Source organism: Bemisia tabaci, chromosome 8, assembly GCF_918797505.1.
Source record: "Bemisia tabaci chromosome 8, PGI_BMITA_v3".
In the NCBI taxonomy this organism is placed as follows: Eukaryota; Metazoa; Arthropoda; class Insecta; order Hemiptera; family Aleyrodidae; genus Bemisia; species Bemisia tabaci.
The window spans coordinates 47,039,436-47,058,970 of record NC_092800.1 but is presented as its reverse complement, the minus strand read 5'-3'; the positions used below and the strand labels follow the sequence as shown (position 1 = coordinate 47,058,970).

Genomic DNA, 19,535 nt, shown 5'->3' with positions numbered 1-19,535 from the left:
TATTCTTTTGTTATATTCCGTACCACTCGTCTATTTTTAATCCTCGTAGAAAAACCACCGATTTGCTAAATACAATTCTAGCTGAAGCGCACTTCAGCTATGCATTCACCACTGCAAAAATTTCAGAGGAAATCGACAAGCCCAGCGTGCATGGAGGCTATCTCCATTTAAATCTTCCGTCACATTCTTACGGCGCAATGATACAACTATTTGAACTCTCCGGAATGCGTGAGGTATCACGCCGCATTTGAAGGCGTTTTCAAAACAGCCAAGTTCCGTTATCGGAATAATCGTTTTGCAGAGTTCATATTATTTTGTTTCAATTTATAACGACTTGTTTAATTATAATCCTCCTATAAAAATTACCCATTTGCTATATACAATTCTAGCTGAAGCGCACTTAAGCGCATTCATGACTACAAAAATGTTAACGGAAATCGAAAAGGCCAGCGTGCATGAAGGCTATATCAATGGTAATCTTCCGTCACATTTCTAAGGCGCAATGATACAACTATTTGAACTCTCCGGAATGCGCGAGGTATCACGCCGCATTTGAAGGCGTTTTCAAAACAGCCAAGTTCCGATACCCGGATTATCGTTTTGCATAGTTCATATTCTTTTGTTATATTCCGTACCACTCGTTTATTTTTAATCCTCGTAGAAAAACTATCCATTTGCTAAATACAATTCTAGCTGGAGCGCACTTCAGCTGTGCATTCACCACTTTAAAAATGCCTAAGGAAATGGACACGCCCAGCGTGCATGGAGGCTATTTCCATTTAAATCTTCCGTCACATTCTTACGGCGCAATGATACAATTATTTGAACTCTCCGGCATGCGTGAGGTATCACGCCGCATTTGAAGGCGTTTTCAAAACAGCCAAGTTCCGTTATCGGAATAATCGTTTTCCATAGTTCATATTATTTTGTTTCAATTTATAACGACTTGTTTAATTATAATCCTCCTATAAAAATTACCCATTTGCTAAATACAATTCTAGCTGAAGCGCACTTAAGCGCATTCATGACTACAAAAATGTTAACGGAAATCGAAAAGGCCAGCGTGCATGAAGGCTATATCAATTGTAATCTTCCGTCACATTTCTAAGGCGCAATGATACAACTATTTGAACTCTCCGGAATGCGCGAGGTATCACGCCGCATTTGAAGGCGTTTTCAAAACAGCCAAGTTCCGATACCCGGATTATCGTTTTGCATAATTCATATTCTTTTGTTATATTCCGTACCACTCGTCTATTTTTAATCCTCGTAGAAAAACTATCCATTTGCTAAATACAATTCTAGGTGTAGCGCACTTCAGCTCTGCATTCACCACTGCAAAAATGTCAAAGGAAATCGACAAGCCTAGCGTGCATGAAGGCAGCCCCGGCACAAGGCGGGGATACTGGGTCCTTGGTACCGGGGCCCGGGCTCCGGAGAAGGCCCGTGTTACCCATGAAAAACCATTACGAATTCACATGCAACCCTTGTTTCGTAAGAAAAAGTGAAAAATTTACCCTAAAAATCTCGCAAAAGGTGAACAGATTTTCAGAAACACGCTGGGGCACTCTAGAATTCTTCTTAAATTTTCAGAGAAGTATACTTCTTGGAAAATGTCTATCTATTTTCAAGATTTTCAGTACAGAGGGATATTTTTAGTAACTGCGTTTCATTTTCTTCCGTCGTCAGATGCTAAGAGTCTCCAGTCTGGGCATCCTCGACTTCAATGGCTCATGGCTCAACTCCCTTGCCATAGACAAACGAAGGGGGAGTCCAGGAGGGCCTGGCCCTCTTAGAACTGAAAATAGTATCATATGCCCCCCCCCCAAAAAAAAAAAAAAAAATAAAAATACAAATTTTCCAGATGTTTTGAATGCGCCAATTCGCAAGTATTTTGTGCTGAAAGTAGAAAAAAAAACATAATTATTCCGCAGAAACTGATGGAAAAATTCTTTATGGAAGCTTCAAAAAGCGTCCGATTAGTCGTATAAATTCTAAAATTTCTCGGGAGGTGCCCCTCGGACCCCCGCCCCCCTCCGTGCTTGGGGCCCGGACCTTAAAACTGGTACCAGGGCCCGAGATGGGATGTGGCGGGCCTGCACTTAGTTTGAGCGTTGCCTATCGTGCAGAAGAATAAACTTTTGCTGATTTTCATTGTGACAAACGAGGTACGTTACATTCGTCTATCGTTCGTGTCGCTGTACATCCAAAGTTGAAGATTTTTTAGAATATCAAACAATATACGCAAAAATTAAAACAATTATTGCTTTGAATTATTTTCATTTGAATTAATACTAAGTGTGATAAGAATGTGTAAATGTAAATATGAATAAAAAGATGTCTCCAAAAAATGTTGTCAGAATTTTAATCATTCAACTTGATAGTCTGCAATTAAAAAAGTATTACACGTATATTACTAATTGTTTTTCATATATTTCGGAAATGTCAAGAGGAATTTCATGTGAGATGTTACGACCTCATTTGTAGAACATATGCTTTTTTTGTAATGCTGCCACTCCTAATACACTGAGAGGCTAACGTGACTCGCATGATAAAAAGTCATTATAAAACAAATTATCTGGCAAATTAGACGTACGGACTACGGATCAATTAGCACGACCAGATTTACCAACTGCAAGTAACAGGGACCGCGGCCTCGCACAATGAAAAAGGGTTTTTCTTGCCCTATTTCATGGAAGCCAAGTAATTTACTGGCATGTGGTAGTGATGAAGTATAACCTCTCTTGAAATTTTCCGCTTGAGCTGGAAGCTGCTTTGGTGATTGTTAAATTATAGTTGCGTGTCGAATACATGCTGAACTTGTGAACTTTGCATCACTGTATCATCAAAGTAACTAGTTTTACATTCGAGCTAAAAATCCTGCTGATTCGACATTTTTTTAAGTCATAATTTGATGAAGTTTCAAGGTATTCCTGATAGAAGTACCTGACCGCTTTTGAAGACGCTCCATCGGGAGTCATGGGTTTGAAAAGAAATCAGGGTTGGTAAAATACGACTAAATTGATAATATAATTTAGAAAACTACGTATGTTATCATTTAAATATTTCTAAGTACTTAGTTATCACGTCTTTATTTCTTGAGACGACCCTCAGATTATGGGAAAAGCAATCGCTACATAGATCGATAGAATTTCTACGAAAGCCACCTGATTCGATCCATCAAGTCGATTTATCAAGTAATCATTGACGGAAAAAAGGCTGCTCAGTGCTCATTTCATACCCTCAATTCAATATTTTATTTCAATAAGTTCGTATTAAGGCTTATTTTTTAAGGCCAGAAAATTGCTATGAAAATATTTGTCCTTGCAAAATAATAATTTCCGTCAAAGATTCCGTACTGACACTATTAGAATGGGAGAAGAAATTCTACGGTCTTCGGTCAACAGATTGGATATCAGTTGCGGTTATAATATTAATATAATTTTTGAAGAAGATTTTCCAGAAGTGGTAGATGCAATCTATAATGGACTCTCAAAATAATAAACGGGGTTCGAAGAAAAAACATTTCACGATCAGTGATGCAATATTTGTAATTGGAAAAAAATCGATTCATTACACGTTCACTCTGGATACCTAAATGATCTTAAAATACTTTTAACTAAGTTTACGAAAGTTCTACACCGAAAATTTTTTGTAATAAATGCCACAATTATTTTTTTTTTTTCGGTGTCATATTTTACACATTTTTGAGAGGATTGACAGAAACCTCTCATGCGAAGAATATTTTTTAACAACGTTCAAATGGAATTAATTTAAGAAAAAAAAATCGTTATTCCGATTAACTCGACACTCAAATCCTCCGGTGAGGTTTCAGCTGAACTAATCAAATGAGCGGTAGCCCAGTAATTATTGTACGAATCCGAAAGTCTTGAGGGTTAAAAGTAAACATCGAGTTTCTTTGAAAGACTTCTAAGCGGCCTAAGCTTCCTCTTGAGTTCGAGCAGGATTTCCGTTTCTAACTGTTGGAGCACCTCAATTTGCCGTGTGTAGAAACCTCTACTGTCTTCAGGACCTAGAGAAAGAGACAACTTTAAAACAACGCATTCAGTGCCACGGAACGCGTTAAAAGAGGATGCTTCAACCAAGGGTAAACTTTGAAGCAGAGAGCATCTGCATCAGTTACTCAATTGGAGGTAGGCAAACGGTTTAAAGTTCATCTTCTTATGGGGCAATTCGTGTCAGTGTGGATCAATTTAGAACATTTTTCGTGACTTTTTTAAAATCTCCCTCCTCACACGGATTTGTTAACAATCGGAGACTAGACAGAGTCTGAACTTAAAGAAATTGTCACGGTTACACGTATACGGCTAACTTTTGAACGGTTCGAGATAGAAAAATGAAACTTTGGGAATGTTCCTATCTCAAAGGGGACCATCTTATGGGGGAGTCAAAATTTTGGTCCCCCCTAAGGGAGGGGGCGGGGGGCCCCCAACTTTTTTTTTCAAATGGCAACCCCTATCTTGTGATACCTCATTCGAAAGACCATAAAAAACTAAGAATTTTGGCGCAAACCGCAGATCAATATCTTAATTTTTGACCGAGTTATGATAGGATCAAAGGTCAAATTTGACCTATTTTCAAAAAATCACAACTCCGGTTCAAATTATCGTAAAGAAAAAAATAAAACGGGAAAATTTACCAATTGTTTTCGCTTTTTTGTAAAAATTGCAGAAATCACTTCGAACTAATTTTAAGGGGGGGTTCGGACCCCCAAATACGTCAATTCAAAGGTCATTCAATTTTCCCGCGAAATAAGCCAATTTCCCCTAGATTTGCCTCCACATTATCTCAGTAAGGTCAAAATCAGTTCAACATTACGTTGGGCAAGTCCCCAAATTTCAGGAAAAGTTAAAAAAAAACCAATTTAAACGGTCAAATTTAATTACCTTAAATTGCGTTTTTTTTAACTTTTCCTGAAATTTGGGGACTTGCCCAACGTAATGTTGAACTGATTTTGACCTTACTGAGATAATGTGGAGGCAAATCTAGGGGAAATTGGCTTATTTCGCGGGAAAATTGAATGACCTTTGAATTGACGTATTTGGGGGTCCGAACCCCCCCTTAAAATTAGTTCGAAGTGATTTCTGCAATTTTTACAAAAAAGCGAACACAATTAGTAAATTTTCCCGTTTTATTTTTTTCTTTACGATAATTTGAACCGGAGTTGTGATTTTTTGAAAATAGGTCAAATTTGACCTTTGATCCTATCATAACTCGGTCAAAAATTAAGATATTGATCTGCGGTTTGCGCCAAAATTCTTAGTTTTTTATGGTCTTTCGAATGAGGTATCACAAGATAGGGGTTGCCATTTGAAAAAAAAAGTTGGGGGCCCCCCGCCCCCTCCCTTAGGGGGGACCAAAATTTTGACTCCCCCATAAGATGGTCCCCTTTGAGATAGGAACATTCCCAAAGTTTCATTTTTCTATCTCGAACCGTTAAAAAGTTAGCCGACCGTATTCTTCAAGAAGATCTTACGTAAAGAACGAATCACACAACTGGAAGCTCGGCCACCAACTCCTAAAAAAGATATTGAAAAGTACTTTTAACATAGATTAAAGGGAAGGTACACCGAACGAATGACGTCATATTTATTTTTGCCATTTGAGAGCAATGTTAATATTAAGCAAATCTTGTTTAAGAGTTGATTTCTAGACGGGGCCGGATTTACATTTTTAGCGCCCCTGGGCTAAACTTAGGGTGGCGCCCTTAAAAGTAGGCGCTCTTGGGGGGGGGGGGGGGGTCCCAGGCGCCCCTCCCCTCTAGAAAGGAGGGGGGGGGGTGTTAGGGTGTCAGGAAAATGTTCAAATTCACCTTTAAAAAACACGATTTTTAACTGTTTTGAGGTTTGCAAGTTTGCAAGTTGGTTTTGGAAAATAAAAAGTAACGAAAGACTAGTTAAATTTAGAAAGAAAAAAAAATTCTCAAAAATGTTGCGCCCTAGGCTACAGCTTTTGTAGCCTATTTGTAAATCCGGCCCTGTTTCTAGACTTCCCTTTGTGTGTTCGTTTTCCCCGCGAGATTCTGATGAGGAAACATGTTGCATAGTGGTTTAATTCACACCTTGTGTAGTAGCCCATTGTCGCCCCTCCCCCCTCTAAAACAAGCAAATAGGGTCGTATTTCGAACAGCGCTTTGAAGTACGTGCATCACGGTCAGATCGCCCTCAAATTTTGGTAAATGCAACATGCACGGACATCCCCTAACGAATAGTTGCATTCGAGCATTCCAATGAGGAAACCTAATTGCCCAACCCTTCGATCATCTCTCATCATTGAAAAAACGACTACACGTCACGTCGGCGAGACGTCATTCGAAAAATACGTGTTTTGAAGTTCCGAAACCACATGGATCCTTTTGGCGGAAAGAAAGTTCAAACTGACTTTTTGATGCTTAAAAATTGGAGTTTGGGAGCGAATTTTTCGCAGAATATGCATTAAGACTAGTTTTACTTCGGGGCCGTCCATGAATTACCTCACCAAGCAGAGGTAGGGGGGTTCTAGTGGTGGATGAGGTTGTGTGAAAGGGAGGAATAACGGTCAAGCCAATAATGACGTAAGCTTTCCTGAAAACAAAAATTGGTTTCCTGTATATTTTATTCACTCAATTTTTACACTTTTTCAATTAATCCTTCCAATTTAGCTATAAAGTTTGGGTTGGTTAATTTTTCAGGTAGTAGTATATTTAATTATTTTCTTTTTTAAGAGAACACAACACTTATTCAATACTCAACAAAAGGATTTAGTCATTTTCTTAACGCTGCAGACTATTTCTACTGATTTTATCGATTTTCTTCGTTTCCCTCCTAAAAGAGGGGGGAGGAGGCTAAGGATGATGTAATTTTTATGGGGAGTCTAGCAGTGGATGGCGATTGGATACGGTGCGAGATTCGGGTGGGGTCAAAAGAATGAAAAAATAGGTGACCTAATTTATGAACGGCCCCCCTCTTGAGATCATTAAAATGTCAAATTTTTTTTAAAAAAAGTGCATCTATGCCCTTCTCTTCCAAGCCCCTCAAATTGTCTCTGGAAAGGACTCATACCTGTATTTTTGATAACCTGAACAGAATAATGGTTCTTTCGGGCGGACTCCAGTAAGAAGTTAGTATAAGGGACCAGCTGCTCCTTTCCGAATGGACCTTTTTCGACTACGAGGTTTTTGGCGATCTTTTGTATCTCATTCGCGATCTCCGCCGCCCCCGCGTTCCGGTCCTTGAAATACTTGACGAGTTCATCGCTTCTCTCGATCATCTCCTTGACCGCTTCCGGGACCGGGCGAAAGCGCTTGTAAAGCCTCTCCAACTCGACCAGGAACCCTACCTCCTCGGCAGCTAGACGACCTTCAATAGTGATAGGTTTACGATGGAAGATCTGGGATTGGTGTAGGATCTAGGGTCGGACGTGAAGATGCGGGTGGAGGTGGAATAGGCGCTGGGGGCGCTTTGAAACTCCGCTGTCTGGACCGCACGGAGGACGCTTTTGACTTGGGGGCGCCCACTGAGAGGACCTGACCAAAACAAGCACTTTTAGAAAATGCACGTTCAAATTGCACACCAGTTTAGCATCAACATGGCGGAAAGAGGCCTAACATATTTAGAAAATATTAATCTGCGATACCTACCTCTATCTAATGCTTCTGATGCCAAAGCATGACAGACGATAATCGTTTTTCTATAATTTATTTTTTCAGCGGTAGTTCAGCTTTCTCAAAATTGATAATTGAAATTTCGGCGAGTGAGCTCTGTCATCTCAATGGCTCTTATCTTCTGAAGGGAGATTGAAAACGCACCTAAATAGAAAACAGCGGAGCGTTTCTCTAATCTACACTCCAATACGAATTTATTAGAGCTTCTTCGCTTGTTTTTTTTAGCATTTTACCATGTGATGCCATTACAATTGTTTTGCCGAAATTTTTGGCCTTATTGCCAGCTTTCGTTTTAACAAATCCCGTTAGTTTTTTCATGTCAATTTGAATTTTTATATTCGTTTTGACAACCAAGGCTGAGTCCCGTTTCTTCTGTCGAAAACCGTTGGCATTTTGCTTTTGCAATTCAATGGAGTGCATTTTTTGTTCGTTAAAGACAGCACCGTTGCGCGTTTTTTCGTCCGCGTAAAAAAAATATCATTATCGCGTCTTTCAGAAAGATCCTCAATTATAACGTTTTAAAGAATAATCCCTGGTCAGATTATGTGTTTGAATATGAAAGAGCTTGATGCAAAAACGGCTTTTCTCGACGCCCCCCCCCCCCCCCGGAATGTCTTCAAACTGTCTATTAATTACTTATACTTGAGCGCTTCTTTTCTCAAATTTTCAGACCCCCAAACAAATTTTTTTTTGGCGGGGTGCGCTATGGGGATGGAAGGCAAAACCTGTGAACCTCGATATCTCTCGAACGAAGGAAGATATCGAGGTCCGGTCTGGACGAAAAATCGTCGGAAATTGCACACTTTAAGATTCTGACGATCAAAATCCCAAAACTACATTTTCAAGTTAACATTTGTGGTTTTTTTTTTCGGTTTTTGAGTCCAGAAAATTACTTTTAAGCAAAGGATATACACAGATCTCAATTTTTCATTTGAGCCAAGACCAGTTTTTAAAATTGTTCGTCTTTTTCCGAATTTAACGAGTAGTCTATTAAGCTGGGGAACCAAACAGTTCCGGAGTTATGAGCGATTGAAGTTTCCACCCAACGCATCCCGACCATTAAATCAGATCGAATGTTCAAACCATCCTAAATAAGTTTATAGAGATTCTTGAGAGTCGCTAAGTTCAGAAATTACAAATATTTCCAAAAAAATTCACTTTTTCAGAATTACCGCTCCGTAGCGCTACTTTAGGGACCCACTGAGCGTTGACCGGCCGCTCAGTGAGCCTGTGCGGAGCTGTAATTTTAAAAAAGTGAATTTTTATTATTACTAATATCATTACTAAAAATACGATTTTGAAATTTATACATGTATATATATTTAAAAAAATAAAAAAAAAAAATTATTGTGTATGATAAAATAAGTGTCCAAACATGGTAATGCAACACCGCGACCCACATAGTGTTTCGATTGTAACTTGTTTTTCTTTCAAGAGTATCTTACGCTTTTGGGATCCCCTTTAATATTTCATGACATTTGAAACACCTGTGTTGAGGAACACCATGAAATGTTCATTTCAGAGGCTGAAAAGACAACATACACTTAAAAACACTTTGAACGTAAAGCGTAAGAAATAAATTGAAACAATATTTCTGGGTTATTTTAGCACATAGATTTAGCATTTTTAGCATTAAATCGTTTGATGATATTTTACTATTCATTGACAATTTGGCAGATGTTTCCTTCACATTTCATGAATTTCGGAAGAAGAAAAATGGTTCGCGTGATATTGCACAATTTTAGCCTCGGTAACATTTTCAATATTTTCTTCAATCTTTCAAGGTCACGCAATGAGTGTAATCCAGATTGTTTAACGGGCTAATTAATTGAGAGTTCTGTACGTCATTTCGGGTTTCTGATAATTTCAAGACCTTGAAAAAAATACTGAGAGCGTGGCTGAGGCTCTTAAACTTAATGAAATTTGACCATCCTGTACTCCAATAATTTAGAAATAAGGTTACCTGGAATAAGAGCACAGAGAGAATCACACACATTCGCCAGCACATGGCTGTAAAATGAGGAACTGTACATCTGCAGTGCAACTGTAGTTTTTACAGTGCCAGAGCTCTTAATATACTTAACGAATAAAAAAAGTTTGGAACGGATCGTGCCTATTTAATGCATGACGTTTGAATCAGCGGCGAGGTGTAAATGATCGATTATCGATATTTCTTCATTTGAAGCTATAGTAAAGAATCGTTGAACAAGGTGTTCACCTTGTTTATCGATCCCTTTCAATAGATGACATGGCGGATCAACCGATAAATCGCAAAGCTTGCCGCGTCACCGGTTCGCATCGATCATAATGGCTAGATTCACGTGAAGTAGGGTGGCCCTTATTTTTGACTTTTTCGAAATTTAATGGATGCACATGTGCGAGTGGTGCCCTTGGGTACAAAATTAACAGGAAAAAATAAATTTTTGAAAAAAGAAAAAGAAAAAAAAATTAGTACTGTCGCCGGCTTTTCGGAAATTACGCCATGCATGCCGAGATGGAAAATTCCATGAAATTAATTCGTGTAAAATTTCATGAAATTTCATGAAATTTTTCGAAACTTTTGGGGATGCATCCAGGATGCCAAGAAACGTCTAGAAACAGTGATTCATTCGCGCGTTGCAAATGTTTTCGTTTAGTTTAGAGGTTAGGTTGGGGTTTTTCTCTCTAAACTCCCCTTTTTACCCCCCCCCCCCTTTGTGTGTTAGCACCTTCAGTAGAGTAGCATAATACCGCAGCATCAATAGAAAGACCATCTGAAACGCTTTCAGACCTCCAAAGGTTTAATTAATAATTCTAAAAAAAAAAAAAAAAATTAATGAATTTCAACTTTTGTGAAATTTATTCGAGCCTTATGAAATTTCACTTTTCATCTCTGCATGCATAGGAGGAAAACCGACCCGTTTGCCGTTTGTGGACCTCTTCGCGCCCAAGTTTACGCATGCAGTATGTCACATACACTTTCCAAATTAATCATTTAGGACGCACGTCTTTTGTGTGTGTTTACCGACTTTCTTTGAAGTTTTCGTTTCTAGCTATTGAAATTGCGTATATTGGTAGTCCAAAGTTAGCCAAAAGCCGTGATTTTTTAATGAATATCCGCATTTTTGCACGATTCGGCATCCAGAGGTAAGTACGTAACCAAGAATTTTAAAATTCCACTGCATAGTACACTACATTTTGCACTTTCTATAGTTATGGTAGTACTATAGCCATTCTGGGCGCGCCTCACGCTTCTGTCACGGCTAGCCAAGGGGCTGCGCCCCCTGGACTCTCGGTCACTCGCTACACGAGTGACATTTGACTCGCTCTGCGAGCCATTTTGCAGCAGTGTACGTCGATCTCTCCGCGAACGGCAAGAGCATCAGGCAACACCCCTGCTCCAATATCCCCATCCCGACTAAAAACGACTTACCTACACAGAATCCCCAGCGGAGATAGGATGTTTTTGCCGAGCAAGGCAGAGTTCCGGTGCACCCGAACCGAAGCCGACTCGAGCGATCCAGTTCTGAAGCTGCGCGGTGGCGGCCCCCACCCTAAACACCGCGCGGACCCGCCCTCCTACCACCGAATCGTCTTCGTCGCGAAGAATGCCAGACAGAACATTGCGCGGCCGCCATCCGAATCGCTCGCAACTCGCGCAAAGATGTCGACGCCGCTTTTATTCGCGCTAGCCGCGTCCGCGTGTTTCCTCGCCATCGCGTGTGATACAGTGTTGCCCGACGTCACGCACCCGGGTCACCGCGTTACGGACACGGAGGAGCGCCCCGTGCAGGAGGAAAGCCACGCGGATAGCGACGGAAATGACTTCACGCACGTGGTTGAAGATGTCACGCACGTGGTTGAAGATGTCACGCACGCGGATAGCGACGCCTCACACGCGGATAGCGACGCAACCACTGAAAACGACTACCAGGACCTCTTCAAAGTCCTGAACATGGGGATCGCCAACACGCTGCGAGGTATGAGACGCGCTCCGTTCTACAACCTAGCTCCGAACATGTTCCTGGTCAGAAACAACCTAAGTAACAAAGGGATGAATGAGGGCATCGAGGGCGAGCCAGTGACGCGAGTTGTGTCGTTAGTGCAGTTGGCCAAGTCGGCCGACGCCTTGTTCGAGTCGCATAGTTTGTACTGTTTGCTCTCGGATAAGACGGGGTTGCAGATTGCTCGGGCTCCGGGAAACGGAGAGCTAGGCGTCCGCATCAAGAAGATCGACGACCGATTCGAGAATGAGATCCAAGGTAAGTGTCTTCCATCTGCATAATCTTTGATAATAGTTGTCACTTTAAGTGGCCACATAGTGAGACCAAGTTGCGGCTATGTGGTATGTAGAACATGGAGGGTCGTGTTCGTTGTCGTCTCTTAAGAGGAGTCCCCTGCCCCATGCTAAAGCATGTGAATCTGCGTCATTTATTCACGTACCTTTTTCTCAGAGACGATTAAAAAAATATTTGAACGATTTTTTTTTTTTTTGGTTTTTGTTTATTATTTTTGGTAGGTATTAGACTTCTAAATAAATAAATAGACAAACCAGTTTTTGAAATTTTGAAATTTCAAAAGTTGACTATTTCTTTCTATTTTTTTTAAAGGAAATGTGAATTTTTCCAACTTTGGCAACCTCTTAAAATTTCAACTGTGCAAAATTGAAAAAAAAACGCTTTCGTCCGTTGTGTTATAGAGAATCGAGAATCTAACAAAAACAAATTGAAAATATTCTGATTAGATCCAGAGATAAAAGTACATAAGTGTTAAAAAGTTAAACTTTTCAGGGGCTCAATTTGAAAATTCAAAACCAGGGGTTGTTGCGCAATGGTGCAATCGACTATACGCTTGCCTACTAAAATATTAGCTGACAGCGTTCTGATCGTCGAATTAAAAGAACTTATAGTGTCCAATGAAACCTAAATGTATAGGTACTTAATCTAAAGATAGTAAAAACTAAAAATTGAACTGAAAATTTTTATTAAAACTTTTTAAAAAACTGACAATTTTTATCAGGGGACTACCTTTTAATCACCTCCTCTACCGTGCTAATTAAGAAAGAACCCCGTATGAGCCTTCAGATGTTGCCATGTTTACTTCCATAAAAGAATAATATTTACTGGGAAAATTGTGAATATTTTGCTTCAAACATTTCAGACGATTTTAGTGAATTAAATCTGAAATATCTAAAGATTTCAAAGGAAAAAATGCGTAACTTTCCTCAAAAATAAATATCTTGTCGGGGGGAGGTTTGACAACGTTTGAACACCCATTGGGCGTTATCTCGTAGCACAGCAGTTATTTCCCTAGGAGGTAGTATAGTCTTGTTTCATGAGATTGCTTCCAAAACCGTCGCTCAAATCCAGAAAAAAACTATGATTTTTCCCCAAAAAATTTGGGCGGAGGTGAATCTTTGACTGGAGGTGTATGAAAGAAAATCCTTTTGGAAAAAACAAGTCCTGAACATAGGTACCCATAGAACACTTTCCAGCAGTCTAGCGGTTTTACCTTGGGATACTCTGCATGATTCCAAATATTCATGTCTGGTTTTTGTTTTGTTTCTTTGTAAAAAGTAAAACATGAGAGAGGATGGAGCAATGTCTAGAGCGGTTGGGCTGAGCCATATAAAATCCGTCCATTCTAGGGGATATTGCGAAGGGCGGGCGGTCCGTTTCGTCGAATCATGGGGGTTTTTGAGAAGTTATAACAGTTTGAAGTTTGCTGTTCAGTGAGCGTAATTTTGATACCTACTTCGTTTGAAATATAGACTCCTATGTCCGCGGCTCGGGAATGTTGGATTATTATGCAACTTTACCCCCTCTCATTGTGCATAAATCGTCGCTTCTCTGACATAAGGGTGTATCTCGATCTCCAGGTCCGCCCTGTTGTCCATAAAACTCTACGCCTTACTTCGGGACTCACGAGAAATGGGTACGGCTTTAAGTCAGAGAATAAGCAAAGAAATAAGCCAAACCCTTCGTAACTCAATGTTTGGGACACAAGAATGACATTTGAATCAGTGAGTTCGAAACACACCAACTCGGAAAAAAAATTGTTCAGGAAACACCTAAAACTGCGCAGCGGGCGGAGAAGTTAGTTTAAGAAAAACCTTTTTGGTGCCAAAGGACAAGTACTCAGAGACTTTGTAAAGCACCAGTTGAAATCCACAGGTACACCATGTTTGATGACAGAGAATTAGGCGTTTAAAAATTTCCGAGTTGGTGGGTTTTCGTCCTCACCGACTTTCAGATACTGATCTTTCAAAGTCTGCCCAGAAAAATTTATATTTTTTGACCTGAATAACGCTTGAATATTTAAATAACTTGTTGGTACAATGTATATACTGAACCGAAAAAAGAAAACCGCAAGATCGGATGGTCACCCGTTTCCCTTGAAATGGCCAAAAATTGGTATTTCCAATGAAATACTTCGATTTTTCCCTTTTTCCGTCGCTGTTTCGATTACCTCCGATTACAATTTCGAAATTTCCTTTTGCGTGCAGATGCCTCTATCCATACCTAAGTGTTACTAAACCGTAAAAAAGTGAAAATCGAAAAAAACCCGAGTTGGTGTGTTTTCGAACTCACTAATTCATTTCTGTCCGAGACTCAAGCCATCTTTTGACCCGACTTGGCAGGAGTCTAATTCTTTAAAAAGCCACCGTTCATTGAGTCGCCTTTCCCGAAAATGGTCTAATTACAGGAGCCACACTTTTTGCAAGGCTTACTGCATACATTTTTATAAAAAAAAAATTCTGTTCAATTCCTTAGAACTTCCTCTGGCTTAATTTCTAAGAATTCAAGAAATTGACATTTTCTAAAGTTTTAAAAGAAGACTTAGGTAAAAAGTTAAGCCAAAGAGGCCGTCAGACTGTTCATTTTTTTCTTGAAGAGTAATTAGTGAAAACTCTCTCGTATATATAACTAGAAAAAATGGTGAGGAAAAAAATAAAATAAAGTTTTTGAAAACGCATCCAGTAGATCCTGAGAACCCTATGGTCAAAAACATTGTTTTGAGAAAAACCTGTATAAAGTTTTGGATACGCATGAGGGTGCCGGACTGCAATACTCAATGTAATACAAAACGTCCTGTGACTGATGAAACAATGTTCAGATTAAAAATAAAAAAAAAAAAAAAAAAAAAAAAAAACTTGGCCCTGAGTTACAACTGAATAATTATATGTAAAAAATCAAACAAAGAAATGAAAAAATATTTCTACCAAAAATGGTTAATAACTTTTCTTAAACATTAATTCCACCGACAAAAATTTGAAGGAAATAATCGCATGAATAATAATAATAATAATAATAACCGATAGATTAACCTGCATTTTAAACTTCAACTTTTAATTTCTACCCCAATTTTAAAGTTTTAATTCCAATTTTAAAGTTTTAACCCCAATTTTAAGTTTTTTACTCCGATTTTAAAGTTTTAGTCCCAATTTTAAATTTTGTGTTTAAATTTTAAAGTTTTAATCCCAATTTTAAAGTTTTAATCCCAATTTTAAATTTTTATTTCAATTTTAAATTCAAGGACTCTCCTTTGCATTGAATTGCCGGGGGAGGACTAAATATCTGCCGGCCTCGAGCTGTGAATTGAGATACGAGAACATAATAATAATAATTGATGATAAAACTCAAAAAGAATCAAATCCAAGTTTGATCGCTCTAAAATGTTACATTATGCAAAGATTCTCTTTACTGATACTGTGAAAATTAATCCTGAAATGATGAGAGCATACTCACTTTCAGTTTGAGCGGAAGCAGCTAAACAATATTTGAGCTAAAACTGTCGCTTTCGGACGAGACCGCATGTTACGGGTCAAAGGTACAAAAATGGCATCTGCTATGAATTCCTGGTTAAGGCATCTTGATACGCTTAAACCAGTGTCCTCTCTTTCGGACATGTCAATTTATTGAGTAGAACTCGCAACCGGATATTCGAACTAGGTTAATGTTAAACCTAGGGTTTTCGTTTTTTCCGTTGCCATTCCAACTATCTTTACGCCCAGATTCTTCTTCGCCTCATCCCAAACAATTTTCGGGTGCCTTGAGAATTTATCAGTTAATAATTTCAGGCAGCCTTAATTGAATGAATCAGTGAGAACGAAAACAGACCAACTCGGGATTTTTTCGATTTTCACTTTTTTACGGTTTTGTATTGCTTAAAGACGGGCGCATCTCCATGGAAGAAGGAAATTTTGAAATTACTGTCAGAAAGTGCTCGAAACAGGGCGAAAAGGGGCGGTGAGAATGAAAACACACCAACTCGATGGGCGCTCTCAAGATCATGGGTAAGGGGGGGGGGGGGGGGATTCGGAGGATTTCATTTTTCCATTGTATGAACTTCCTACAACCAAATTCTACAAAAACTTGAGAGATACAGGCCGAGAAATAAAAATATTTCAAAGTAAAACACGAAAATTCAGTGTTAGAAAGTCGGTGAGAATGAAAACACACCAACTCGGCAACTTTAAAATGGTCAACTTTTTGTCATTAAAGATGGCTTATGTATTCAAACTTGAGCCTCTAGAGTGTCATCAAGTACGCGTCCTTTGGTACGAAAAATCTCTTTTTTTCTTTTTTTTCTTTTTTTTTTGCTAATCTCTTCACCAACTATACAGTTTTTTGTGTCTCCTGATGAACATTTACATTTTCCCGAATTGGTGTGTTTTCGTTCTCACTGATTCAGTTGTGAATTACCACTGAAATAAATTTTTTGGAGAAAATAGATACAGCAGATTTTACGGGATTTTTTGGGCTGAACTGTATTGCAGCCCAGTTGAAGCAAAATTACATCTGTGTCATTGAAAATATACGTTCAAAAACCGCATATTGACACACAAAAATTTAAATCTAACGCTCTGATTGAGACAAAGGGAGTATTAATCGTTGTTCCAACCCGACGCTAATAATTTTAGTATGTTTAGAGTTTGGTTTTTACATTATTCACATGGTCCCCTATGTTCGGTGGCATACGCGGTGGTATCCTTGTTGTTGGATCACTCGGTATTTAATGCACGTTTCCCGTGCTGCCGTGCTTAGGAAAAATGGTGTATGAACATTTGATAGCTCCCAAAATTCCTCCAACGAAGAGTTTATTTTTATGCAGAGTTATGAATATTTTCTCTTGAAATTTTCAGATAAATTAGATCTGATTACAAATAGATTTCTCTGAAAATTGGAGAAAGAATATTTACAGATTTCGATGAAAATTCGTATTGTATGAGAAGATGTTTGACAGCACCTGAACACTCTTACGGCGTTCTTTCTTAGCATGGCAGCGTGGTGCATCGCAGCCCAACTAAGGTTGCGTGTGATGCTACCATACTACTACACGCAAGAAACGCATTGCTCAAATTGAAAACGCCGGGTAGATACGATGTTTATGCACAGAACAGTATGACAGCACGTGCCTCAACTCCACGATGAGTGCGATTCATCTGATAACAATTACGCATCACGCCGTTGCCTCCCCCCCCCCCCCTCCCTGCCCCCTGAGGATCCCAGAAGTAAAAAGTGTGTGTGTACAGAAATCCTAGTCCGGTATGAAATGTCGGCGCACACTGTGATATCTGGCCACAGAACTTGTCGAGGAATATTTCGTAGCTGGCATTGTTCAATTTTACCTTTTAAAAATTTCACTTTGCACACCCTAAATATTTAAAAAATTAAGTCATAATGAAAAATAAATTCAAAGAAGAAAAAAGAGAGGGGGTCAAACTCCCTAAGGGGCCCTCCAAAATTATGAAGACGACTATAATTAGCTCTAATTGATCACAGAACACCTATGCCCAAAATGTTAAAACTCTACTTCGGCTGCTCAAAAATAGACGGGGGATTGGACGGGCGGGAAGGGGGTCCATTAGGGTCATTTCACCCACCTAAAATCACTCTAATACTTCAGAATCATCCTGTACAGCTTTAGTTTTCCTTTTTTAAACTAGTTTAAGTTTTTTTGAAAACTTATTTTAAGTGTTCCTCTTGCTGACTAAGGCCTAACAGACGAAATTGAAGAGAAGGATAGATGAAGGAGTGAGAGCTAACATCCATGATTGTTCCTCCGAAGTGACAAGATCTGAGACCATCAAATTTGGTCACCCTGACCGAGGATCCGAAGCTAGGACCTCTGGGCGTATTTTTCCTTTAACATGAGTTTTTAAAGTTTAACTGTTGGCCAAGTTTTGAGGTCAAAGACCAGAGTGTGCGGTGATCCGGCAAACAGGACCACTTTTATTTGCGCGCCGTCCGCGTCCGTTGTCCAAAAATGCCGCTCGCTCAAAAGACGCGTGACTCTTTTTCTACATAAGCCCCGGAAAGCATGGTGTCATGCGAAGAGCAAGACTCGCGTGGAAATTGAGGACCGTATACTTACGTCAGAGGAGCAACGAGGATCGAGTTCCTCCGAAATTGGAGCCAAACGAAAATACTTTCTCAACTTTTTGGACTCGCTCATCATTACCGCGCGTAAGTTTCACTCCTCTAATCTAATTGCGCGGTCTTCCTCTGTTTTGTACAGCCGGCTCGGATGGATATCCTCCGCGAAAGCAAAATGGGTATCTTGTGCTAAGGAGGTACGCACGGATTAAGGGTTCTATTCCTAGTCGTTGAGCAGCTCCTTTCCTTAGGAGGCCCTACATCGATGGCTAAAGTGCGGAGCTAGAGTCCCTTTATACTGAGAGTTAAGACAACACCCCCGCATGGAGTCACAAACGGGAATAAAGATTACACAAATTGATATTTTTTCGTAAATTTTGATCGGCTCATTCTCAAATTCCTTTCTCCGTCCCTTCTCTCATTCCGTTCGTTCCTTGTCAAACCCGTAATTCCTCGGTTCATTCTAGATAATAATCTTTGCAATCGGTGAAAATGCAATCTTTATTCCCGTTTGTGACCCTGTGGAGGCCTAAAATACGGTAACCAATCGGAAATGGATTCACATTGTCTTAACTCTCGATAAAAAAAGGGACTCTATGCGGAACAACATATCTGCATTGCGGTGTTTCAAGATCTCAGCTACTAATTTATTTCTTCGAAGAGGAACACGTCAACTATGGCTTGAAATTCATATAGCTGGCTGTAGAAAGCGGAGCAAATCATATAGCCGAGCTATTCGAGGCGATAAAAAAGTATGCAACCGGGCTATAGTTCCTATCGCCGGGCTTTACACTTTATCACCATCGGCTATAAAAGGCTATAAGAAATTGTGTAGAAATTCGTGTGCTTTGGAAATCATTAAGTTTGATACGGAACCACCATAATATTCACAAAACATACATTATGTTCGCCTTTAATATATATTTTTTTTCATCAATTAAAATGAGAATAATCCATACAGGATGTGCAAACATTTCAAAATCATGAGTTGAAAAACGCTGACTCCGCAAGATTATATTGGAGCCTAACACAGAGTGGAGCGGCGTGCTACCAGCGATAAGCGCGCACCAGCGCCTACAAACCTAACAGGGATACCTCACGCATGGCGCAATGCGTGAAGTATCCCATATTAGGTTTGTAGGCGCTAAGGCGCTTTTCGCGCTGGCTGCCCGCCCGCCGCGCCGCAGAGTGCCACGGCGCTTGAAGCAACTATTTCACGCCAGAGGTATTGCACAGTATCATACGAAATTGAAGGCGCTCCAACATATTAGGAATGGCAGGCATCCTTCAAAAGTATGGGGCTTTCCGCGCAAATTAAATCAAGATACTACGGCCCAAAAATAGAGCGGTAATCCAAAAAGAGTCCTAGCATCCGTAATAAGTAACGTTTTGCATACACTTTATCACCTGGCTGTCGCTCAATCGCCATCGGCTATAAAAAGCTACAAGAAATTGTGCAGCCGGCTATAGAAGCTATTGAAAATCTTACAGCCGGCTTTAGGCTATGGTATTTT

At 39.7% G+C, this 19,535-nt stretch overlaps 2 protein-coding genes across 3 annotated transcripts in view; one reads left to right on the top strand and one right to left on the bottom strand.

Moving 5' to 3' along the window:
- Positions 1-3,532: 3,532 nt before the first annotated feature.
- Positions 3,533-9,746, bottom strand: LOC109041463 (uncharacterized). Of its 2 annotated transcripts, XM_072303218.1 has the most exons (4): positions 9,627-9,745; positions 9,109-9,188; positions 7,062-7,525; positions 3,533-4,033 (listed from the first exon to the last, which is right to left on the bottom strand). In XM_072303218.1, the coding sequence occupies exons 3-4, from the start codon at positions 7,267-7,269 to the stop codon at positions 3,897-3,899; spliced, it is 345 nt and encodes a 114-aa protein (XP_072159319.1). In that variant the 5' UTR covers positions 7,270-7,525; positions 9,109-9,188; positions 9,627-9,745; the 3' UTR covers positions 3,533-3,896. The 2 variants fall into 2 exon arrangements, with proteins under 2 accessions (XP_072159319.1, XP_018913371.2); XM_019057826.2 differs by lacking the exon at positions 9,109-9,188 and having other exon boundaries at positions 9,627-9,746.
- Positions 9,747-11,133: 1,387 nt separating this feature from the next.
- LOC109041462 (uncharacterized) overlaps positions 11,134-19,535 on the top strand; it is a 31,126-nt gene continuing 22,724 nt past the window's right edge. The window contains exon 1 of the mRNA XM_019057825.2: positions 11,134-11,904. Within this exon, the coding sequence (XP_018913370.2) occupies positions 11,307-11,904 (598 nt within the window). The 5' untranslated portion in view covers positions 11,134-11,306. The remainder of the gene's footprint in view (positions 11,905-19,535) is intronic.